At 51.5% G+C, this 24,482-nt stretch overlaps 1 protein-coding gene and 1 pseudogene across 2 annotated transcripts; one reads left to right on the top strand and one right to left on the bottom strand.

Annotated features, from left to right (window-relative positions):
• The first annotated feature begins 7,226 nt into the window (after window positions 1-7,226).
• CFAP20 (cilia and flagella associated protein 20) lies at window positions 7,227-21,307 on the top strand. Of its 2 annotated transcripts, none has more exons than XM_062177135.1 (6): window positions 7,227-7,551; window positions 17,916-17,995; window positions 18,664-18,775; window positions 19,685-19,873; window positions 20,112-20,222; window positions 20,906-21,307. In XM_062177135.1, exons 1-6 carry the CDS (start codon window positions 7,468-7,470, stop codon window positions 20,909-20,911), a joined length of 582 nt encoding a protein of 193 aa, XP_062033119.1. In that variant the 5' UTR covers window positions 7,227-7,467; the 3' UTR covers window positions 20,912-21,307. The 2 variants fall into 2 exon arrangements, with proteins under 2 accessions (XP_062033119.1, XP_062033120.1); XM_062177136.1 differs by lacking the exon at window positions 7,227-7,551 and adding an exon at window positions 16,716-17,743.
• On the bottom strand, window positions 9,574-10,036 carry LOC133748599 (ubiquitin-conjugating enzyme E2 C-like; annotated as a pseudogene).
• Window positions 21,308-24,482: the final 3,175 nt, after the last annotated feature.

The following is a 24,482-nucleotide window of genomic DNA, read 5'->3' as shown; positions in this document are numbered from 1 at the left end:
CCTGCTACAGCTCCATCCACAATACGCTTGGATGTTCAGAACGTCAGCTCACATCTTCACATCTCATTTGTGTTTGGTGGTTTAATACTGGATTTCTCTGGTTACTAAACTAATAACATGCTTGTGGTAAAACAAAAATGTAATTAATGAAATTCCCGTCCCAGCACCTCATACACACACACAATGCACACACACAAGCTCTTGGCCTCCCTTGGGGTAACCCCTGCTAAACTTGTGTGTATCTTCTCATTTTACCCCTGCGCATTTACTAGCATTTCTTAATTAGAACGATTTTCATTTTTTACAGAAATGTAACCAGAGTATACATTCTCTCTCTGCAACTTGTGACTTCATTCAGTTGTAGGAATTGTCCCGTGGTGACACGGATGGCTGGAGCTGCCACCTCTCCAGGGCTGTATGGCGCTCCATTGTGTGGTGTATCAGAGTTGAAGCAATCCTTTGTCAATGGGTGCTGGGTTTCTTTTTTTTTTTTTTTAAGATTTATTTATATTTATTTATTTATTTGAAAGAGTTACAGAGAGAAGAGAGGCAGAGACAAACAAAGAGAAGTCTTCCATACGATAGTTCACTCCCCAGATGGCCGCCACGGCTGGAGCTGCGCCAATCCAAAGCCAGGAGCTTCTTCCAGGTCTCCCACATAGGTGCAGGGGCCCAAGGACTTGGGCCATCTTCTACTGCTTTCCCAGGCCACAGCAGAGAGCTGAATTGGAAGTGGAGCAGCTGGGTCTCGAACCGGCGCCCATATGGGATGCCGACGCTTCAGGCCAGGGCATTAACCCGCTGCGCCACAGTGCTGGCCCCGGATTGTTTCTTGTGTTTCAATATTACTGGTATGGCTGCAAGGAACACATTTGCACATACTTTTTTTTTCAGGTAGGTAGTAGTATTTGGAATGAAACCTTTTTGCCACCTCCTTTACTTTTTTTAAATTTTATTTGATGGAGTTAGAAGGAGAGACAGAGAGGGAGAGATCTTCCATCTGCTGGTTCACCCTTCAAATGATCCCAACAGCTAAGGCTGCCAGGCTGAAGCCAGGAGCCTGAAGCTTCTCCTGGGTCTCCCACATGGGTGCAGCGGCCCAAGCACTTGGGCCATCTTCTACTGCTTTCCCAGAGGCATTAACAGGGAGCTGGATGGGAAGTGGAGCAGCCAGGACTCAAACCATCGCCCATAGATGGTGCTGGCTGCATCACAGGCAGAGGTTGGACATACTACGCCACGACGCCGGCCCCTGCACTCGGCAGTGTGTGGGGTAAAATCTCAGGAAGGAACCACTGTGCCGTACGACTTGGGCAGGACAGCTGCAATTCCGAGGAAGTGGCCTTCCACGCTGTCCCTCGCCATGCAGTGACTTCGGTCCTGGGAAACTTGCAGGACTCCTGTCAGGCACTGGGGCATGGTGCCCACGGCCTGTGGGCCTCCCCGGGACCTACAGAAATAAGTTGAAACAAACAGAAATATGGGCTCTGACTTAAGAAAATTGAAAATGATAATTGGAATTAAACGTCTTAAAATGTCCAACTCTGTGAACTTTGTTAGTTCAATATTTGATTTAAAAACATTTCCCTTGAGCCAGTGCTGTGGCATAGTGGGCTAAGCCTCCACCGACAGTGCTGGCATCCCATATGGGCGCAGGTTCTAGTCCCAGCTGCTCCTCTTCTGACCCAGCTCTCTGCTGTGACCTGGGAAAGCAGTGGAAGATGGCCCAGGTCCTTGGGCCCCTGCACCTGCGTGGGAGACCCAGAAGAAGCTCCAGGTATGGCTTCTGGCTTTGGATCGGCGCAGCTCCAGCTGTTGTGGCCACTGCGGCCATTTGGGGAGTGAAACCAGTGGATGAAGATCTTTCTCTCTGTCTCTCCCTCTCTGTAACTCTATCTTTCAAATAAATAAAATCTTTTTTAAAAATTCTTTTATGAAAATTAATGAAATAATTTCAAAAGCAGTTTCTAAATATTCTTTCTGAAAATAACAGGAAAAATGTAGGGTAGACATGAGAAGTCGCTGCACTTTAGTGTGTTTGAAGCGCTGTGGGGAAACCTTCAGAAGTGAGCAAAGATTCTCAGATAGGACGCCTGCAGTTACTAGTGTTTAAGCAATAGCTTAGTTACTAAAGCTGGGCATGCAAGAATCAGATTCGTCTTATGTCTTTTTTTTTTTTTTTTGACAGGCAGAGTGGATAGTGAGAGAGAGAGAGACAGAGAGAAAGGTCTTCCTTTTTGCCGCTGGTTCACCCTCCAATGGCCGCTGCGGCTGGCGCATCATGCTGATCTGAAGCCAGGAGCCAGGTGCTTCTCCTGGTCTCCCATGCGGGTGCAGGGCCCAAGCACTTGGGCCATCCTCCACTGCCTTCCCGGGGCCATAGCAGAGAGCTGGCCTGGAAGAGTGGCAACCGGGATAGAATCCGGCACCCCAACTGGGACGAGAACCCAGTGTGCCGGCGCCACAAGGCGGAGGATTAGCCTGTTAAGCCACAGCACCGGCCAATCTTATGTCTTTTTTAAAGATTTATTTTATTTATTTGAAAGAGTTACAGAGAGAGAGGTAGAGACACAGAAAGATCTTTCATTCGCTGGTTCATTCCCCAGATGGCAGCAACAGCTGGAGCTGCACTGATCCGAAGCCAGGAGCTTCCTCCAGGTCTCCCATGTGGGTGCAGGGGCCCAAGGACTTGGGCTATCCTCTGCTGCTTTCTCAGGTGCATTAGCAGGGAGCTGGATAGGAAGTGGAACAGCCGGGACTCGAACCGGCGCCCATATGGGATGCCGGCACTGCAGGCCAGGGCTTTAACCCGCTGTGCCTCAGCACTGGCCTCTCATCTTGTGTCTTTAAGATCAACTCCAAATCCTTCACAGCTACAAATATAAACACCTCGGCTTATCTTTGATGGATGTTCAATTAGCGCAAAACTTAATGTGTTAAGCCCTAAACACTGCATCCACCATCTAGTTGCCTTAGACATTTCAAAACTCAACCTGTTTGGTTTGCACACATACTTGGAATAACTAATAAGAAAGACCTAAAGCTTCATGCAATCTCCTAAGCTTTCAAACACTAGCAAACCTAAGTCTAAACTCGAATTTAATAAAATGTTTTAAACATTCCTTGCTTACCCATTTAATTAAATTTGCTTAGCCTTTTAAAAATTAAAGTCACAGATCTAATATGAAATTCCTTCAGGCACTGAATTACATTCAGAGTATCACATCCTCTAGTAAGTTGGGTTTTTTTTCCTGGCCATTAGCGCTGAGCTACCAAGAGGACCCCTCCCCCACCCTGTAGGCCCTGTGGAGAAGAGGCTGTCGGATCCCACAGGTGGAGTGAGAGAGAGGGCGGGGGTACAGGGGAGAGCAGTTGATTGTTAGGACCAGGACAGTACTCACAAAGTTGGTGATGCGATTAGACAGGGATTCATCATGTGGCCTGGGGGTGGGGTGAGGGGAGAAACCGGGCCAGCTCCAAGGCTTTTGGTCTGAACAAGGCATTAAGTCGGTATTCACTAGAATGGGCAAGAGGGTAGAGCGGATTTGTGCAAGGGGTGTGTGCGTTGGGGTGGGAGAGCTGAAGTGTCAACTCCGGAGAGAAGGGAGCACAAGTACCAGGGGTGTAACAGGACTGCCACACGTGAGACCCGTCCACGCGACTCGTAACTCTTCTCCAGCCACGCCCAGGTGCTTGCGGATAGCTGGAGTAGCTGCAACCACATCTTAGCAGGGCTGCAGTTTAGCCCCTTGAATTCATGTGAGTTCCAGGGAGGGAGGTAACAAGGTTGTTAGGGATATATTCAAGGGGCCGGTGCTGTGGCAGAGCAGGTAAAGCCACTGCCTGCAGTGCCAGCATCCCATATGGGTACAAGCTGGAGTCCCAGCTGCTCCACTTCCCATCCAGCTCCCTGCTAATGCACCTGGGAAAGCAACAAAAGATGGTCCAAGTCCTTGGGCCCCTGCACTCATATGGAAGACCCAGATAAAGCTCTTGAATCCTGGCTTTGGCCTGGCCCAGCCCTGGCTGTTAGTGTCATTTGCAGGGGGTGAGCCAGCAGATGGAAGGTCTCTCTCTCTCTCTCTCTCTCTCTCTCTCTGTAGCTCTGCCTTTCAAATAAAATAAACCTTAAAAAAAAAAAAAAAAAAAAAGAGGATGTATTCAAACCAAGCGGTTAAGAACGAACTGTGCAATCGAGGCCAAGGACAAAGACAAGTGAGGACGTAGATGATGGAGGTGAGGAAACACAAAGTGTCATAGTCCTAGATTCAATTTCCTAGTGGTGGTGAAGAATGTGAGGACTCTGCACCTGCAGAAAGGAGCCTTCCAGAATGCCTGAGAGGTGTTTGTAGAGGAGGGTGTGGCCGGGGCAGAAGGCAGGCCTAGGTGATCGGCACAATGACAGGAGCTGCAGAGGACCTGGAGAAACCCCACGGTGGGGCGGCAGAGTGCTACATTCACTCTGGAAAACAACCTGGTAGCGCCGTGGCTACTTGGCTAATCCTCTGCCTGCAGCGCCGGCATCCCATATGAGCACCAGGTTCTGGTCCCGGCTGCTCCTCTTCCAGTCCAGCTCTCTGCTGTGGCCCCAGAGGGCAGTGGAGGATGGCCCAAGTGCTTGGACCCTGCACCCACATGGGAGACCAGGAAGAAGCACCTGGCTCCTGGCTTTGGATTAGCGCAGTACGCCGGCCGCAGCGGGCACTGGGGGGTGAACCAAGGGAAAAGGAAGAGCTTCCTCTCTGTCTCTCTCTCTCACCGCCTTAACTCTACCTGTCAAAAAAAAAACAAAAAAAAAAAAAAAACAAAAACAAAAAAACTGGTAGTTTTTCAAAATGTTAAACAAAGTTGCCAGATGACCCAGTAACTCCCCTCCTAGTGACAGTTCTAAGTGAAAGTATATGTCATCACAAAGCCGTGGAAGTGAGAGTTCATAGCAGCAGCATCCACACTGTCAAACTGGAAAGAACTCAGATGTCCACCAACTGAGAGAGGGTGAACACAAAATAGCATATTCAGACGGCACAGCGCTGAGTGAGAGCGATGTTCTGAAATTTGTGATGATGGCTGCACAATTCAGTAAATGCATCAAAAAAGTTTAACGCTGAAAATGGTGTGAACTGCACAATAAGCAAACCCTACCTCAAAGCTCACACATCAGAGATGTCAATCAGGAGGTCAGGGGAGGAGGAGGTGCTGGCCAGATGTCAGTCAAGGGATGCTCAGGGATCTGAGCTGGCTGCAGCGAGTGTCGGGAGGTGCAAAGCAGCTGCAATGGTCTCAGAGGCGCGGGAAGGACCAGCAGCTTGAATCTCAGTGGCTGAGGGGTGCAAAGGGAAAAACACTTAAGAACGTTAAAGCGGAAGCCCAACCCCCTGGAAATAAGCTACAAGGTGAAGGAGGGCATGGCTTAGGCAGGGGCGAGGGGCGGGGGCAGCGCCTGATCATAGCAAAAGGCAAGTCCAGTCTGGCTGAAAGGAGTAAGGGATATGAGAGAAACAGGCATATTCGCTCAGAGGAAATTCAAGCGTTAGGGACCCACACACACCGGACTCCTTCCAAGTCCCTGGGAGATGCCTAAGCAGTTCATTGAGGCGGTCCACAAGGTGTCATAAACTTTGCAAAGGTAGGCAGGGGATGAGGGTCTGGCAAAGCTGGGTCAGAGCGGAACTTCTCTCCCACCAGAACCAGTCAGTAGTGCAGGGCCAATAGCTATATACACGAAACTCCTTTTTCTCCCCCGTTTTTACTGGGATGCATGCGAAACGGAAGGAATCCGAGTCCGTATGTTGGAAGGGCACAGACCAGCGACAGTTCTACAGAGAGCGGCACACATGCGGCTAAAGTTATTGTGGGGAGCCATTAGTTCATTATTTCCTGATTATGAGTTATTTCACTGAATCCATATCCAAAATTCGGTTTTATATACACATTTTGGTCTCTCTAGGAAGAGTCACACATGAGACCAGCCTTGTGGCGTGGCGGGTAAAGCCACTGTCTGCAGTGCCGGCATCCCATATGGACGCCAGTTCAAGTTCCAGCTGTTCCGCTTCCAATCCAGCTCTCTGCTGTGGCCTGGCAAAGCAGTAGAAGATGGCCCAAGTCTTTGGGCCCCTGCGCAGACGTGGGAGACCTGGAGGAAGCTCCTGGCTCCTGGCTTCAGATCGGCGCAACTCCAGCCATTGTGGTCATCTGGGGAGTGAACCATCGGATGGAAGACCTCTCTCTCTTTCTGCCTCTGTCTCTCTGTAACTCTGCCTTTCAAATAAATAAATAAATAAATAAAATTTTTTTTAAGATTCACATATTTCCCCCCCTGTGCCTGGAGACTCTGGCTTGATTATTCAGGATTAAAAGAGTTAATAATCAAGGCAAAGGCATTTATTTTAGTGCCTGATACATAGTTCATGCTGGATTTACTCTTGTAATTGATTACAAAAAGAAAACCGCCGTAAAGATGATGGTGTTATCTATAAATCGCTTTTCCATTAGCCACACCACCTAGCCCAGGCTTAGGCACACCAGATCATATTTAGAAAGATAGTCAGTAACGGGGGAAGGCTCCAACTTTTGAGATTTCCTTCCACACTTAAACTCTCACAACTTATTTTATGTATTTTCTGAAATGTTGCTAAGTGTTGACTGTTTCTTTAAAACATTAGCCGCTGGTTCAATTCAACCCACCAACTTCATTTTGTTTACTTTCTGCCTTTATCCTAATGTTCAGGCTGTCGTGTTTTCTCATCGCGACATTTAAGGCCATCCATTTTCCTCAGAGTACCGTTTTGACTGCACTGCGGCTCTTAGGAACTGAAGGCTAAGACGCGCTTAGCACACTGGGTTCTCCACACTCTTGCTGCCTTTATTCTGTGCTTAAGTCAACCAGGAATCCCCAGGTCACCCAGGTGAGCACTCGCTGAGCCGCTCGTTTCGGTCCTCGCCCCTTCGCGCCCCTCGCCTCGCCCGCACCGCGAAGGTGCTAACAACAATTTCTTTCATCCTCCGTCTCTTTCCGCGGTAAAAGCAGCAGTGGAACGACGATGGAAAAAATAGTCCCTTGGCAACGGAGTTCTTTTCATGAAAGGGGCGGGGCCAGGGCGGGGCTTAAGCGAGGAAGGCACCGGAAGTTTGTGATTCCTGTGGCTGGATTGGGTCCCGCGCTTCCGGGAGGCGGGCTCATCTGGGCGGAGGGATTCATTTCCAGCGGCGAGCGGCCCTCCGCCTCCATTTAATCCTGGGAAGCGGCGCGGGCGGCGGTTGCTGTGGTTTCCGTGTGGGGGTGGTGTTGTGGGAGTATCGTGTGTCCTTGTTCAGCCGTGGGTGGCTGCAGGTCGGGAGAGCGGGCGCTCGGCGTCTCTTCTTTGGAGTAGGGCGGGCTCCCTGCTTTCCCTTGGCTACTCAGCGCTCGTCTCTACCGCCGAGGCCTAGAGTGGCTTCGGGGCGGCGGAGGGGAAGGCCGCCGGCGAGATGTTCAAAAACACGTTCCAGAGCGGCTTCCTCTCCATCCTCTACAGCATCGGCAGCAAACCCCTGCAGATCTGGGACAAAAAGGTCAGGGGCCGGCGGGGGCAGCTGGGCGGGGAGCAGGGCCGCGCCCGCTCTGCCGGGGGCCGGGGCCGGGGCCGGGGGCCGGGGCCGGGCAGCCGCTGCTGTGCCCCGGCCCAGAGTGGGTGCACGTGGGGTGGGCGTGGCGGGAGAGGCCGTGTCCTGCGGCTGCAGCGGAACTGGGACAGCGGGCTCTCGCCGAAAACTTCACTCGCCCGATCCTTGGGGGCCACGGTTTCCCCTCAATATGGTGGGGTCGCTGGTGCCCGTCTCATAGCGTGAAATGCGTGCGTTTCCGTGAGGGCGCTTTGGAGCTGGGCAGAGGGAAGGATGCGGATTCCACGAGGTTTTACTGATAACGCTGCTTGGTGCCAGGCACGGTGCTGGGCGCTGGACACAGGGCCCTTGTTCGCGTCTCCCTTGTGGAGGCGCCGCCGGGGCCACGGCGGGTGCTTGGGTTTCATTCATTTGCTCCGTTTCTCCCGCTGATCCCAAACGAGCTAGAAATCGTGGCCTTTGCACCCGCTCCACGCTCTGTGTAACCGGGGGTCCGTACCGCGCCTTCCGTGCCCAGTTTGTGCTTGGGGTAAACTGCTTGATGATGACAAGGGCTTGTCCGGATCAGTAAGCTCGGATCCAGGTGCGAGCCTTGTTGTCTGAATTCAGGCACTCACTAGGCAGTCCCTGGGCTCCAGGAGCGGCTAAGATCCAGCTGGCTATGCGTTGCTCTGCACTTTACGGCTTGGTACTTCGTTTGTCACGAAAGTTCTCGGCAGTCAGCCCGTACCATCTTTTTGAATATAAGGTCAAGTAGGCACCTTGTGTGGGCGGCAGGTGGCTTAAGGACTATTCCTTGGTACCCTCCTCAGGGGAGAGGCAGAGGAGTGGGCCGAATGGTGTTTGTACAGCGATTCCAGGGGAGCAGTCTGCAGCAACAGTGTAGTGGCTAGGAAGCCAGGAACTCCGGGTTGCATCTCAGAACACTTCTCACGTCCCGTAGCCACAGGTGAACGCTCTGGGCCGCGGCGAGGGTGGGGGAGAACGCGAACAGCCGTGCTCTGCGGAGGGTGCTGTGTTCCTACTGTGCTGAAGACAGGTGAAAGGTCGAACAGCGGGAGGCCGGGCCTGGGCTGCTATGGAAAATCTGACCCGCGGCTTTCCCACGATTGTACTGTCCGCAGCTAGAGCTGACGCCAAGGGTATCACACAGGAAGACACTGTTTCACTTTTCACTCTGTCCCTGAGAGTTTTAGTGTTGAGGTTTTGTTCTCAATGAAATGAAGCAGAGAACCCCGAGTGAGTGTACCTGGGTTCTTCGCAGGGCCCATGGCTTCTCAGCTCCTGCCGAGTCAGTTAGGGGTTATCAGAAGGCCTGGAGAGAGCAGCCGTGTGTGCCAGTTGAACTCCACAACTGAATTCTGATACGAATATGGGTATTAGGCAATTAACATAGAGAGTGGGACTTGAACTAGGAGGAGAGGTTTTCGGAGCAGGCCAGGGACTTACTAGCACTGAAAGAACGCCGTGTAGGGAGCCCTCAGAATGGTGAACGTTGCCGGAGTTGCCAGTTTGAGCCCTTCTGTGCTTGATCTGGTGGGTCTTATTTTCCACATGCGTTTTTTGACTAGTCAACATGTTTACACTCGGAATTTAGAAGCAAAGTAACCATGGTGCACCTCGTCTCTTAACAACGCCACTAGAGGTCCGACGGTACCCTGATGACATAAACAGGTGTGAAAACACTGTTATGTGCAAGGGCAGGGTGATAGGGAGTAAATGAAACAGATGTTTCAGCAACAAAAACCTGATGAAGGAATTGTAAGCAGAAGCCTCACAATAGAAGTTACCGGTTTCTCCTCTTCTTATTCAGACTGGATTGAAAAATGTTTGTTTTTACAAAAACAACCAGAATGTATGTATTTAATATATATCACAAGAACTCAGAGATTTAATGTAAGAAACAAACAAAAATAGCACCACAGCTCAAGACACAGAGTCCAGCCCAGAGATCAGGATGGGACAGACATCTCAGGAGGAACCAGGAGAGACGACAGCGCGGGGAGAGCTGGGCGGCCCGGGTCCGGAGGCTTGGCTGGAGACCTGCTCCGAGTGGGTTCCTTGCAGGTACTTCTTAAAAGCCGTGGGGTTTTTCCAGAGCTCCGCGATGTGTGTGTTCAAAGGGCTGTCGATGTGGGGCTCGCCCAGCAGGCTCCGGATGGAGAGCAGGTGGTCCTCATGTCATGCAGGGCAGACCACTTGCCCTTTGGGATGTCCAGAGTTCCCCTGTGTGTCCACGTAGGGTGGTAGCAGGATGTGAGGAACTTCAGCGTGGGCGCATTCTAAGGGTAGCCACTGGGGAACTCCACGAGAGCTTACACCTCAGGTCTGCATCCGCTGTGCCGGCTGCTCCATGGGTGGTCCCTGTCTACTTGCACAGGTTGTCTGAGTCAGGGAGAACAGAAATTCCTTTGTCACCAGACAGCGTGAGCATCACTAGCTCCTGCTGTAGCCTCTTGCCATGGCACCTTGGCCTCTTTATGGGCAGTGGCAACGCTGGTGGTGGCTGGATTGCGATTTTTTTTTTTTTTTTTTTTTTGGACATGCAGAGTGGACAGTGAGAGAGAGAGACAGAGAGAAAGGTCTTCCTTTGCCGTTGGTTCACCCTCCAATGGCTGCTGCGGCTGGCATGCTGTGGCTGGCGCAGCGCGCTGATCCGATGGCAGGAGCCAGGTGCTTCTCCTGGTCTCCCATGGGGTGCAGGGCCCAAGCACTTGGGCCATCCTCCACTGTACTCCCTGGCCACAGCAGAGAGCTGGCCTGGAAGAGGGGCAACCGGGACAGAATCCGGTGCCCCAACCCGGACTAGAACCCGGTGTGCCGGCGCCACAAGGCGGAGGATTAGCCTGTTAAGCCATGGTGCCGGCCTGGATTGCGATTTTGAGAGGCCATTCGGGCAGCACTTGGGCAGGGAGGCAGGACGAAGAATGCGACTGCAGCTCGGAAGTGTCTGGGGTGAGTCTGCCCAGTGCCCCGCCAGGGCAGGGGAAGGAGAGGGAGGAAAGGAAAGTTGGAGGCCATGTTTCTGGGCTCTGTTGTGCGTTTGCTTCTCCCTAACGTGTCTTCAGAAAGTGTTGGGAGTCCAGGCCAGGGCAGAAAACACTAGCAGACTTATCTAAGCTGTATTGAGCAGCCACTGAGTGGTAGGCGTTGGGTCGACCTGGGAAGAGACAGAGCTGGAAAAAGCATTTTCCCTGCTCCCCGGGAATAAAGCAAAGTTGTGACAAGGGCAGAGTTTGATGGGGGAGAGAGGACAGTCCACCTTTATCTAGACATGGCCCCGACCTTGCCCGTAGGTAATATTGACCATGGTGCCTATTTTTGTTACTGTTTTGATTTCACAAAACTTGAGTCTCCTTTCTGAATTTATACAGGGAGAATTTCTGTTTGGTTTCTATGAAGAATAATCTTGAAAATTAGGTTCGACTTCTGTGTAGGCTGTGTCTCCTTACAAACCTGAGAAGTAAATGTGGTTTCCACAATACCAGTGAACTTGCAGGCAAGGCTTCTCCTTGTGTTTGAACCCCTGCCAATGGACCTGCCACGCGGATGCTCACAGCTGGGAGGTTGAGGAAGGCCTCTGCAACCCTCCCACCCATCTCACACTTCACGTTTCAGCTTGAACATATTTCATTGGGCACTTAAGTTAGGTCCCCAGTGTGCTCGTGTGGCTCTCTAGCTCACGCTGGGCAGTCCTGTCCACTGTGTGCCACCCACTGCCTGCACGTTCCGTAGGAGGAGAATGGTGTCATCCTGAAACCCCAGTGCTGGGCTGTGCTCAGACGCCTGGGTTCTGCTTCCTGGCTCTGTTCTCTTCCAGTTGTGTGGCCTGGGGCAAGTACTTTTTTTGGGGGGGAAAGGTTTATTGTTGGGTGGGGGAAACCCGACCGGCTGCCTCCCTGTGCAGGAAAGAACAGTGGCAAGTACTTAGTCACATGTTTTTCTAGTCTGCTTTCTACTTATGCCTATGAAGATCGAATGAAGTGTATCTAAAATGCTTGGCAACAGAGTTATGGATATAGTATAAAATGTGGTGGGGAACCAAGGCTTATTCAAGACTAAAATAATGGTTCTAACCGTTCCCAGCATCCATGCCTATGAATAGAAAGTGCAGAAAAACCAGACTTCAGAAATCAGAGTGGGTTTGTCCTTGCACCATGGCTTTCCTGGTCCAAAGCTCATAATGTAGCTCTAAGGCCACCCGGCCCATGGTAAGGCACCTCTTAGCAGTAGCCCCTACACAGTAGAACGAAGTTCTGTTCTCTCCCCTTCAGGTTTCTGTACTGGCTGCCCCATCTTCTCCCTGCTCCCACCTGCCGTAGTCCCCAGATCACAGTTCAGAGGTGCTTTCTCAGAGAGGGCTTCCGGACTGCAGACTGAGTAAACTTGTCTAGGTCGTCACACTGGAATTAGCTTTTTAAGATCTGTACTCCTGGGGACAGTGTTGTGGCGCAGCGGGTTAAGCCACCACCCGAAACACTGGAATCCCATATGAACATCAGTGCTAGCCCCAGCTACTCCACTTCTGATCCAGCTCCCTTCTGCTTTTCCTGGGGGGATGGTGGAGGATGGCCCAAATGCTTAACAGGCCTTATGAAGCTCTTGGCTCCTGGCTTTGGCCTGGCCCAGCCCTAGCCACTGAGGCCATTTAGGGAGTGAATCAGTAGATGGAAGATCTCTCTCTCCCTGTCTCTATCTCTGTTTGTGTCTCTATAACTCTTTCAAATAAATCTTTAAAAAAAAAAAGTACTACTGGCTACATTGTTTTTTGATCATAGAGGCCTTTTAAAGTTTTCAAGCCACTCACTTAGAAATTGGCTCTATCTTGTTTCATGTTCTCTTCTTGGACCAGTGGCAAATCTTAAATTTAATAAAGGACTCATGCTTAATGTAAACGTTACTTGTGGTTTGCAAGGAGAGTACCAGGAGGTTCTATTCCCACATACGTGTAAAACATTGTATAAGCCCCAGTCGTTTTTTTTTTTTTTTCCAGCAAAATTTTATTAATTTGAAAGGCAGAGAGAGGTAATGATCTTTCACCTGCTGGTTCACTCCCGTAACGCCCACAACAGCCTTGGCCAGGGCAGAACTAAAACCCAGAAACTTAAACCAGGTCTCCCATGTGTGCAGCAGGGACCCAACTTCTTGAACCATCACCTGCTGCCTCCCAGCATACACATTAGCTGGAATTGGGAGTGGAACGGCCACTCAGACCCAAGCATTCTGGTAGGAGATGCAGGAATCACAAGCAGTGTGTTAACTGCTACACCCGGCATTCTCAGCTCAAAGGCCACAAGATGACACTGCTGACTCCCTGGCCTCTCCCACCTGTCTGTCTGCTACTGCTGTTTCTCCTCTTCTCCCAAGTAAATCCCCAAACACAGGCTTTCCTTGTTGTCTCACTGGCTAGTGTTAGAGTCCTTTGATCTGTTCTAATTTTTTTTTTTTTTGACAGAGTGGACAGTGAGAGAGAGAGACAGAGAGAAAGGTCTTCCTTTGCCGTTGGTTCACCCTCCAATGGCTGCCGCGGCCGGCCCACCGCACTGATCGGATGGCAGAAGCCAGGTGCTTCTCCTGGTCTCCCATGGGGTGCAGGGCCCAAGCACTTGGGCCATCCTCCACTGCACTCCCGGGCCACAGCAGAGAGCTGGCCTGGAAGAGGGACAGAATCCGGCATCCCGACCGGGACTAGAACTTGGTGTGCCAGCGCTGCAAGGTGGAGGATTAGCCTATTGAGCCGTGGTGCCGGCCCTCTGTTCTAATTTTTAAAGTGAACAAAGTATCCAGAAAAAAACTCTACACCATAGTTTTTTTTTTTTTTTTTTTTTTAAATTTTTGACAGAGTGGACAGTGAGAGGGAGACAGAGAGAAAGGTCTTCCTTTGCTGTTGGTTCACCCTCCAATGGCCGCCGTGGCCGGCGCACCACGCTGATCTGATGGCAGGAGCCAGGTGCTTCTCCTGGTCTCCCATGGGGTGCAGGGCCCAAGTACTTGGGCCATCCTCCACTGCACTCCCTGGCCATAGCAGAGAGCTGGCCTGGAAGAGGGGTGATCAGGACAGAATCCGGCGCCCTGACCGAGACTAGAACCCGGTGTGCTGGCGCCGCAAGGCGGAGGATTAGCCTGTTGAGCCACGGCGCCGGCCACCATAGTTTTTAAGGAGTAAACCTTATTGGTGCCCGTTACTGAGTGCATCTGGGCAGAGAAAGATCCATGGACTCACTGTTTTTCTGAGTTTCCCAGGGTCAGTCAGATGCTATTCGTCATTTTCCTGATGAGAGCTTTTCCGGCCATTGAATCGGGGCTTGGGTTTCCTTACAGTCGTTCTGTTGAGGCGCTGCTAGGAAGAGTCTGGCTAGCAGTGCACGTTATTGTCCCACGCTAACTGTCCCATGAGGGTTTGGAGAAGCTCAGAGCTACCTGCTTGCAGTCCAGGTAGATCTATAAAGGGCTACAAAGGAAGAGAAGCCCTAGACTGGCTAGGCGCAGGTGTGGAGTCAGAGCTATGCCCGGTTTGCCCCACAGAGGGCGCCCTCAGCCTGTTTTCTGACTTGGAGCCCAGCCGACTGGGGCAGAAACCCTCCTGCTGAAATGGACAGCTCTCTTGGCTTAATGTGAATTGGAACATGTGTCATTAAGAGTAGGATGCCAGATGGCTGGGGTGCAGCTGCCTGCCAGGGTGAGTGGGTGGAGCCAGAAAACTAAAGTGGGGGGAGGGAAGGGAAGGGAATGGCTACAGCTCATGTGTTATTTTTAAAGCACTCATAGAAATAGAGAGCCTTGGCCAATTTCCTCCCTATCCTTGTAGTGTTTTTTTTTTTTTCCCCCTTCGGTTTGATCCTCTTCCCTGGGGCTTACATTAGAGGAGAAAAAAAAAATTAGTGTTCTTTATTGGTTGCCCCAGCAACCGTGGAAAGCCTGGGAGAGGGCTCTTGAGCTGGACTCGGGAGTCTGCAGAGGCCGAAAACCACTCGGATCTGTAACTCAGGGACCGGGGTGCTGGCTGCCGGAGGACCTCCAGCGCAGGAAATGAAAGTCCTGTAAGATCACCGTGGCCTTGTTTTCCAGGAATAAACCTCCCTGGGCCACGCTGTGATAACAGGAATGTACCCCGAATGAGAAAGGATGAACAAGTGGGAGTAAGCTGCTCTTTCTGATTAGAGAGGAAAGTGAGACCCTGCTTCCATCGTGAGCAGTGAACGCTGACCGCTGCATTTTATCTTCATCTCCGAGCCAGGCTGGTCCCTGGTATCTGAGTGGAAAGGAAGTGGACGCCTTGTTAACAGATCTTGTTCATGTCTCTTGTGTGTGCGTGTCAGCAGCCGGTCTGAGGAGAGGAGTTGCTTCCTGGAGGGCCTGACTGAGGGCAGTGAGGCCAGACCTCCCAGTTGCCCTTTCTCCTTTGGCCCTGGCTTTAGAGTCTAGAGACCTGGCCTTGGCACTTACTGCCCTCAGCGTTCCTAGCTCCCAGTGCTAGCCTTCCCCCACCTCATTTTCCTCGTTTCTTCCAGTAAGTTTGTATTTGTAGCCCTTTGAGTTTAATAATGGAGAAAAATCATAATTCACTAGCAAATCAACTTTGGTCTCAAAGCTCTGAAAGCATGTGATATGGGAATGCTTGTGTTTTTCCTCTTTGGGGACTGAACTTTCTTCTTTGGGCAAAATTCTGTTTTGTTTGTCCCCCAGCCAAGTTCACACTCAAAAGAGACTAGCCGGCATACCTTCAAAACCCTGCCTTTCCCCTCCCAGGCCTCTCATTGTGGGGAAGATATGCATTGGGTGAGAATTAAACCCGGGAGTGTGGTAGTTATCCAGCAACACCACAGAAGTCTCTTTAGGAAGTCGGAAAGTCCGGCCGAAAGCCGGCTTCCCTCTGGGGCGGAAGTGTGGGGATCCTGGGAGTCCCTGTGGCTTCTATGGGAGGCTGCAAGGCATTGTTTTCCTCTGTGAACACCTGAATGGGTCAGATTTGCTGGCATGCCCTGATGAAGTCATCTGCTAGAAACTTTGAGGTGGGCAGAGGCAAATCCCTTGCTGTTTCCTCCCCGAGAGATCAGAGATCAGCTGATCATCCTGGGGCTGAGAGAGGCCCGGTGGAACTCTGGCCTGAGAGACCTTTGGGGACATGAGCTGGAGGTCTGGCTTTAAAAACACCAATGACTAAATAGTGACATGTTGCCTCTTAGCAACAGTAGTCTTCTGGCCCTAATTACTTCTTAATCCTTTAATTTAACCATCTATTTGATCTTTGCTGTGTGCACCTTTTAAAGAAAGAATGTTTATGTTACGGAGAATAATTGTGGCATGTTATAACATTAGTGTTTGCATCTCGTTGGAATTACTGTCAGCTCTTATCGGTTGGCCCACATCATGTTATTTGGCGATAATTTCTTGGTTAATTCTTCCTTCACCAACGAGTCTGCCTGATTGTCCACAGAAAACGCAGGAGGCATATCGCCACATTAGTTGGGATCGTGTCTGTGGACAACGAGGTGGGCAGCACTGGCATGTTCTGCACAGACCCGCGCCTTTGTGCTCTTAATCTCCCTTGGACAGAAGCCCAGAATTCAAAGCAGAAGGGCATTGCGTGTCGCCAGCTTTGTTTGAGAAGCATTTCAATGTGACGCTTGTGTCTTGAGAACCCAAGAAATGCTTCATTGGTAGCGCTTGGGGGGCCTGTCCAGCCCAGCACTCTGTCTCTGACAATGGGCACCAAAGGATGTTTTATGGGAGAGCGTTCTTCATGCTGGCAGCTTCATGGGCCTTGTGATATCCCCCAGGATCTCTGGCTTCCTATAATAGTCCATGGTGGATATGTTTCCAGGAATATTTTCAAAACCCTCCTCGAACCTATTCATGTGTGCCAGCTCTTAGGGTGACAGATTCCAGAATTCAGCACATATTTGAATGCTTAGCTTACGCCTAGCACAGTACAGAGCTTTGTAGAAGATAGTATTGATGCTTAATACACGGACCCCGCTCTCACTTGGGCTTACACTTTTTTGAGGAGAGACGATTCAAGTCACAGTTGTAGAAGAAGGCAGGCAGTGATGTCACTGTTCTCTGGGGCACACCACAGCGCGATGCCAGTGGCTCGGACTCTCAGGAACAGAGCGCACAGAGACCAGTGTCTAAAAACAGAATGCCATCGTATTAATCATTCATGTTGAAAGATACAGCTCTCAGACTCAACACTGTTCTCGCCCTCTCTGTGCAGATGTAATGAAAAGCAAAATTGTAACCATGAGGCCAATTAATGAACAAAGAGAGCTTCAGTTAGTGGGATCAAGTCATAGGATCGGACAGCCCGGCACACCCATTTTCACAACTAGAAGATCACGTTTGTCTTTCTGATGTGTCCTGTTCTAAAGCTGGTGGATCTTTTTCTAACGCTGGCACAGTGTAGCCCTGTCTCCAGAGTGCCTTTGCCTATCGCTCTGTCCCTGTTAGGAGCTAAAGAGTTTAATGCTGGAAGAGAACTTCTTTCCTAAATGTTTTGAGAGGAGGAGTTGGTATTGAATGTTGATTCCTCCCCATTCTGTGCCTCCTACATCTGCGGCAGACAATATGGAACGATGGAGGATGAAGTGCTAAATTGTGTAGTCTAGACAATGCGAGCCAGAGAAGCAGATCAGAAGAGAGGTCAGCGTGGGCTGACAGTGCTAACGCAGGCCTCTGTGTGTGGCACAGATGGGACTTGAGTTCATACTTGAAGCAGAAGATTCTGGAGAAGTCGACAAGGAGTGGGAGTGAGCAAAGGAGAGGAAAGATTTCACTCTTTCGATCGCCACCCTCCTTCTCAGGAGTGCGCATCCCCTTGCCCTTTCTGGCCACCATATGTGAGGCAGGATCAGGCAGTGGGAAGCCTGGTGCATCCTGACTCTCCCCCCTCTAGTCTGTCATCTGAGGGCCCTGGGGGCTGATGTCCACGTGGGTAACACAGAAGCAGCACCACCCAGCTTTTCATTTTTGTTTTTGTGAGGATTGAGGGAATGGATGTGAACACCATGAAGTGCACAGTAGGCACTCAGTAAACGTTAGCTGAATCCAGAGTCATTTCTTCAGGAAGGAGTAGATCCTGAAGTACAGGTTGTGAAGTCACGTGGGATTCCTGTGGTGGCCGATGGCACCCTGGATAGAGGTAATAGCCTGGTGTCTTTATGTATCAGCTTCAACCGACTGTGTCCCCAACCTCTGTTGCCCTTTGGACTACTGTGATTTTCTTTAAATGTGTCCCAATTGAGCCTTCAAAGTCTTTACAAGATTGTTAGCAGAAATTACAGGACTAACCAATCTAACTTTCTTCCTGATAGGTGCGAAATGGCCACATCAAAAGGATCACTGATAACGACATCCAGTCCCTGGTGCTGGAGATTGAAGGGACAAATGTCAGGTAGGTCGCCAGCTCTGTTCTCCCAGACACGATGGATTTGAGGGGGCAGTGGTCGTACAGGTTAAGGGCACAGACTGCAGAGTCAGACCACCCCGTGTGAATCCAGCCGTGCTGCACAGAGCTTACCTTGGGCAAGTCACTGAATCCCCCAGGCCGCAGTTTGCTCATCTGTAAGATGGACATGAGAACGAGACATCTCTGTAACAGTAGGGTTATTGTGAGGGTTAGATTGACCAGTATGTCTTAAACTCATGCGTAACACATGGTAAGCCCTCTGTAAGTATTAGCTGTATTATTTAACCAGAGGGGAGGGGGCGGGACACTGATCATCGGGTGCCTGTGGTTTTCATGCCATGGTGGTCATAGTTTTGGTCTTCTAGAATCTCATGGTTCTCTTGGCTCAGCATTAAAATCTTCTCTCATTGAGAGGGCTTCTAAGGGCCACTGCCCTGGCTTTGTTTTTCAGTTATTTTGTTGTTGATGTCTCATCTTTAGTTTCTGAGCCGAGTATTTTTTAAGGCATTATTTGACTTGGGGTTGAGGGTGATGAGTCTTAATCTTTGAGATCTGCTTTCCAGTTGATCCTCCTGCCCCATGTGTTCCTGCTGTGCATACCACAGAAGAGAGCAGACAGACAGTGAGGGTGTTGGTATTTCCTCTCTCTGCAGCACCACTTATATCACATGCCCTGCAGACCCTAAGAAGACACTGGGAATTAAACTTCCTTTCCTTGTCATGATTATCAAGAACCTGAAGAAATATTTCACCTTTGAAGTTCAGGTAAGCAGAAGATGGGCGCATGGTTATGTTCACTGCTGCCTCTGCCACAGAGCCATTCAACTGAGAGGAGGAGGGGCTGCGAAACCATCTGTACACTCGTGTGTGTGTGTGTGTGTGTCCCTGTCTGTGTGTCTGGTGTTATGGTACAAATTTGGTATTAGTAATTGAAATGTAAAGCTAAGTTCTAAATAGTAAGCACCTAAAATATGACCAATAGCTGCAAGATGGGGCCAGCGTTGCGGCACAGTGGGTTAAGCTGGTGCCTGTGTCGCCAGCATCCCATGCGGGCGTTGGCATCCCATGTGGGCACTGGTTCAAGTCCTGTCTGCTCCACTTCTGATCCAGCTCCCCACTAATGCACCTGGGAAAGCAGCAGCAGATGGCCCAACTGCTTGGGCCCCTGCCACCCATGGGTAAGACCTGGATGGAGTTCTAACTCCTGGCTTCAGCCCAGCCCAGCCCTGGCCGTTGTTAACATTTGGGGTGAATCAGTGTATGGAAGATGTCTGTGTGTCCTTTCTAATTCTGCCTTTAAATAATTTGGGGAAAAAAAAAAAAAAAAGCTACAAGTTTAAGGATTAGTGTAGTATCATGTGGGGTGAGGGGTAATTATTTATAACTGGGTTATTCTGTTTTCTTTTGAAATTAAAGAATGTTTATGAAATTATTCTATGGTCTGACAGCCTGCTGGTTGTCATATGTCATAAGCAGCTGATGTTGTCTTAGCAACAAACAAGATCAACTTGCAGCTTCCAGGCCATCTGCATCCACTGTGTGGCCTGGCTTGCGTCTGGTCTTTTTGCTTCCCTCTGGGTATCTGCCTCGGGAGACCAGGCTGCGGGAGTTCTTACTGAGGTTGTTTCGCTTGTGCCGAGCTGCAGTGGCATGACTTTTGCCCATGTTTCCCAGGTGCTAGATGACAAGAATGTGCGCCGGCGGTTTCGGGCGAGTAACTACCAGAGCACCACCCGGGTGAAGCCCTTCATCTGCACCATGCCCATGCGGCTGGACGACGGCTGGAACCAGATCCAGTTCAACTTGTCCGATTTCACCCGGCGAGCCTATGGCACGAATTACATCGAGACGCTGAGGGTGCAGGTACTGCTCACTTTCCAGACGGAGCCCAGGCTGGGGAGCGCGGGGGGCACTCTGACCCCGGCTTGTGGCTCAAGTTTCCAAGTCTCTGTCTGGGGGGCTTTGTACTTGGAAAAAGCTCAGATACAGAAGGCACTCCTGCCAGAATCCGCACTCGGGCCCTGCTGAAGAGGGGCCCCTGAGATGAAGCTTAGCCAGGGTCCGGGAGGGGGCGCTCTCAAAGTCAGCCTTGCCTCCGCAGATCCACGCCAACTGTCGCATCCGGCGGGTCTACTTCTCCGACAGGCTGTACTCAGAAGATGAGCTGCCAGCAGAGTTCAAACTATATCTTCCAGTGCAGAACAAGGCAAAGGTGAGCCGGCCCTTCTGTAGAGGGCCAGACAGTGAGCTGGGGCCTGTGGCTGCAGCACCTCTGGCCCGGCCTGTCCGTTGCCTCGAAAGATCTTAGGTCTTCCTCCAGGGTCAGCCCTGTGTCAGGATTGCCCCTAGGAGGGACTAGGACTGTTAAGCTGTTCCACGGCCACAACGGGACCTGCCCCTCCCTGGGGCCTCCTTCCAGCGAGATCTTCCAGCTTAGCCTCTTTATCAGTCCCGCAGAGAGGTCCCTCCTCACACACTGGTGGCTGCTTAAGTGCTGCAGAGTGTGTGCGTGCCTCAGCCCAGTGCCCACTCCAGTGTCATCGGAGGTAGTGGGCTGGTGACACTATGCATTTTCTGAAGAGTTGTTTGCTTGAAAGGCAGAGTGACAGACAGGTCTTCCATCTGTTGGTTAACTACTCCCCAAATGCCCACAAGAGCCAGGAGCCAGGAATTTCATCCGGGTCTCCCAACTACTTGAGGGATCATCCGCTGTTTCTGAGGCGTGTGACGGGAAGCTTGGGTCCGAGTGGAATGACTGGGACTTGAACTGTCACTCTAATATCGGATGGCGCCCACCCCACGTGGCGGCTTAACCCGCTGCACCACACTACCCCCACTCCCATTTTCCAATAACTTAAACTGAACTTTCTTTCTGGTTTTTTTTCCCCCCTCCAGCAATAACTGAAATACAACTCAAGGGAAAGAGCCTGAATGTGATCTTTGGTTTATAAAGGAAACGATCTGGAGGACAATGCAAAACCATATTTATATTAATCCCCTGTGCTGTGATTGCTTTATTTACTACTTGGTCCCCTTGTGTGGATCCCAGCGACCACGTGACTGCGGTGTACGTACAGTGGTGCGGGGCACCGTGAAGTGCACGCGACTGCGGCCCACCCCAGCGTTGTGGAAGATAACTCGGCGTGCAGCACAGGGTAAAGGTGTCCCGTGTGGCAGTTTCAGACCAGTTGCTCTTCCTGTGGCCCAGGCTTGGTTTTGTAGTCCCCGCATCTATGTACACGCTGTGTAAGACTCATCGTCTGGAGAGGAATAAAATGCTATATTCTTGGTTTGTAAGTTTGGTTCCCACCTTTTTAATGGTGTTTCCCTTTCCTTTGTGATACAGGAATAGAACAGTGTGCAGTTATACTGGGAACTCGCGCTGAGCGGTTAAAGACTAAGGCAGATGTGTACAGCTGATTTGGGAACAACTTTTGAGATAAACTAAATGGAAAAAACACACAAATAGTAAATGGCCAGTAGAATCCTCTCACTAGGAGTTGGATCGTAAGTGGAGCTTAAGGCAAGATGACATACGGTCCAAATTGCTCTTAATCACCTTAGGAAGGTGACATACTGCAGCCCTGCGTGTTCTCTCCGGACTAGAATAATCTAGTCTTGTCTGCACTGGACCAACTCACCGCTTCCCTGTCCGAGTTCCAGATGGAGTCCCTGCTTGAGTGCGGGGCTTTAAGGACAATGTTTCCTTAAACAGGGAGTCCCTGGCCGGAACCCAAGCTGTGCACTGCTTTCCCTCCACTGCTCATTATTCTGGGGCGTGTGCCTGTGAGGAGAGGGAGCCTGGCGCTGTTGCTCTCGTTCCGTTCGCAGAAGTTAAGCGCGTTTATTTGATGCGGCATTTCTGTGGGGGAGAGCAGTGTGGGGACTGACAGTCCTCGAGCACCTTGAAGGACGCGCGGTGCTGACACCCGGGCGGCGTGGGTTTCCCAGCACTTGTGTACTTTGGTGTGCTCTACCCAGACCTTTTTGGAAAGGTTATGTTTATGTAATTGAAAGTTAAAAGTCAGCTAAACAAAAGGCCATTCCAGATCTGTGCTGTCCCCTCGCCACTTCCTTCTGGATTTGGTTTCATTCCACAGGGGCAAGCTCGGGGTTGGCAGCACCAGCCGTTATCACTTGGGTCAGAGGTCTGCTGCTACTGTTGCCGCCTCCTGAGAGGTTAAGTGGCAAGAAGCACCCTCTCCCACGGGCACGTCCTGTGTCTGTCTCTGTGGAGGGAGTCGTGCGGCTGTGCTACCCTGCGTGGCTCGCTGAGCATTCCCCCGTCCCCAGTGGTCACAGGCCTCATACCTCCGCGGGCTCAGTCAAGACAACTCTCCCGGGGCCGGCGTTGTGGTGCAGTAGCTGAAGCTGCCACCTGCAACACCACATCCCATTTGGGTACCACTTTGTGTCGCGGCTGCTCCACTTCTAATCCAGCTCCCTGCTGATGTGCCCGGGAAAGCAGCTGAAGATGGCTTGAGTGCTTGGGCCCCTGGCATCCACGTGGGAGACCCAGAGTTCCAGGCTCCTGGCTTCAGCCTGGCCCAGCTTCAGCCATTACGGGCATTTGGCGTGTGAGCCAGCAGATGGAAGATCTCTCTCTGTGTCTAACTCTGCCTTTCAAATAAATAGATAAATCTTGGGAAAAAGAACACAACTTTCCCCTTTCTCTGTGTGCTGACAGGCAGGCTAGAGCCACCTGTCCTGTGGCTGCCGCCCCTCTGCGAAGCCCCTGGTGGCTCAGCATGACAGCCTGCTCCTTCAGGGCTAGCCTGGTCAGGTCTGGATGCCATCCACTCCATCTTTCCACATGCCATGGTCCACACAGACTCCATGGACCAGTCTCCCCGGCTTTCCGGGGCAAAGCAGGAATCCTGAGAGATGACTGGGGTCAACCAGCGCCTTCAACGCGGCTGCTTGTTTCCAGCCACTGTTCAGTGAACTCTTCCTGCGATCTGGAGTCTGTTACAATGAAAGATGCTTTTGTGGTGGCGAGGCGAGCCAAGCGGGGTTGACGGTTCATCTGTGGTGCCAGCATGTCCGTGCAGTGCTCCTGGAGTTCACAGGAAGACAGGGAGGCTGTCTCCTGCACACAGAGCCCCTTTCACCCCAGGCCCCCGTCCCCTATGGGGATGACCTCACCGCTGCCCTCCGTGGGGTGGCAGGCGGCAGCTGCTGGCTTCCCAGATGCTTCGCATATCCGTCCTGGAGGAAGTGAGGGAGGCGTCCAGGGTGACGGACGTGTCTGAGCTGGAGCTGGGCCACCCTGACTACACGGTCTCTTTGCCTTCAGTTTCCCAGCCTAGTGAGATGACAACTGCGAGGCAAGAGGCTGAGAGAAGATGGACAGATGGGTCAGGCTGCCCGGGCTGGAGGCTGGCCTTGCATGTTGACAGCCACTGGGGCAGGCTGAGTTGCATTGTCCAGTGCCTTGGAAGTCGTGGCCTGTTGTACAAGGACTGGCTTCTAGACGAGAGGTGGAGTCAGATGCACGACCTTGCGGATCTAGCGCGCAGCCACTGCCTGGCACCCAGTGACTGCTGCCTCTGCAGCCAGGCTGGGAGACCGGCCCCACCCGGGGCCATTTTGGAGGGAAGCAGGTGTGCCGGAGACCAGCCCCCAAACCGCACGTACCTCAGTGGCCTTAGCCAAAGGCCTTGAATGTCGGAATCGACTACACACATCCTGCCTGCACCCCAGCCTCTCATTTTATTGATGAGGACACGAAGGCCCAGAGAGAAATGGGTCAGCTCCTCTGAGGGTGACAGAGTTGGCCCGAGGCCCCGGGTCACCTGTGGGAGTTACATGCCATCCCTCTCCTCCCTCGTGTTGGAGGTCCCCTGCCTGGAGAACGCGAGGGGGCTGTGACTCCGCAGTGAGGGCTGGCCTGATTGGTCAGTACGTGGCTGCGTGCCCACTGAACTCCAGGGCCTGAGGGTGAGAAGCTAGGGGATAGAGGTTTGTGTTCCATGGAGGGATCATTAGAGTAACAAGTGTTCACGGTGAATCCAGACGGTATGAAGAGTGTGAAGTCAGCCCCAAGCCCCAGAGGTTGGGATGGCAGTTAAAGCCAGTCGCCCTGCACCTGGCCTTCTGGGTCCACATCACTGCCATTCTTGTCTCCCAGGAGCCTGGGAAGGCCTGGTACTAGGGGTCATTTCCTTCTTTTTTCTTTTCTTTCTTCCTTTCTCTCTTTCTCTCTCTCTTTTTTTTTTTTGTTTGTTTGTTTGTTTGTTTGTTTAAGGTTTATTCATTTATTTGAAAGGCAAATAGAGGAGAGAGAAATTGAGAACTTCCATCTGCTGGTTCACTCCCCAAATGGTCATTCCTGCAACTGATTCAGGCTGAAGCCAGGAGCCCGGAACTCCATCCAGGTCTCCCACTTGGGTGGCAGGGGCCATTATCCACTGCCTTCCCAGGCACATGAGCAGGCAGCCGGGTTGGAAGTAGAGCAGCTGGAACTCGAACC

This window comes from Lepus europaeus, chromosome 19 (assembly GCF_033115175.1).
Source record: "Lepus europaeus isolate LE1 chromosome 19, mLepTim1.pri, whole genome shotgun sequence".
Classification (NCBI taxonomy): domain Eukaryota; kingdom Metazoa; phylum Chordata; class Mammalia; order Lagomorpha; family Leporidae; genus Lepus; species Lepus europaeus.
Note: the sequence above shows the minus strand (reverse complement) of the source record. Positions and strands in the feature narration are given on the sequence as shown.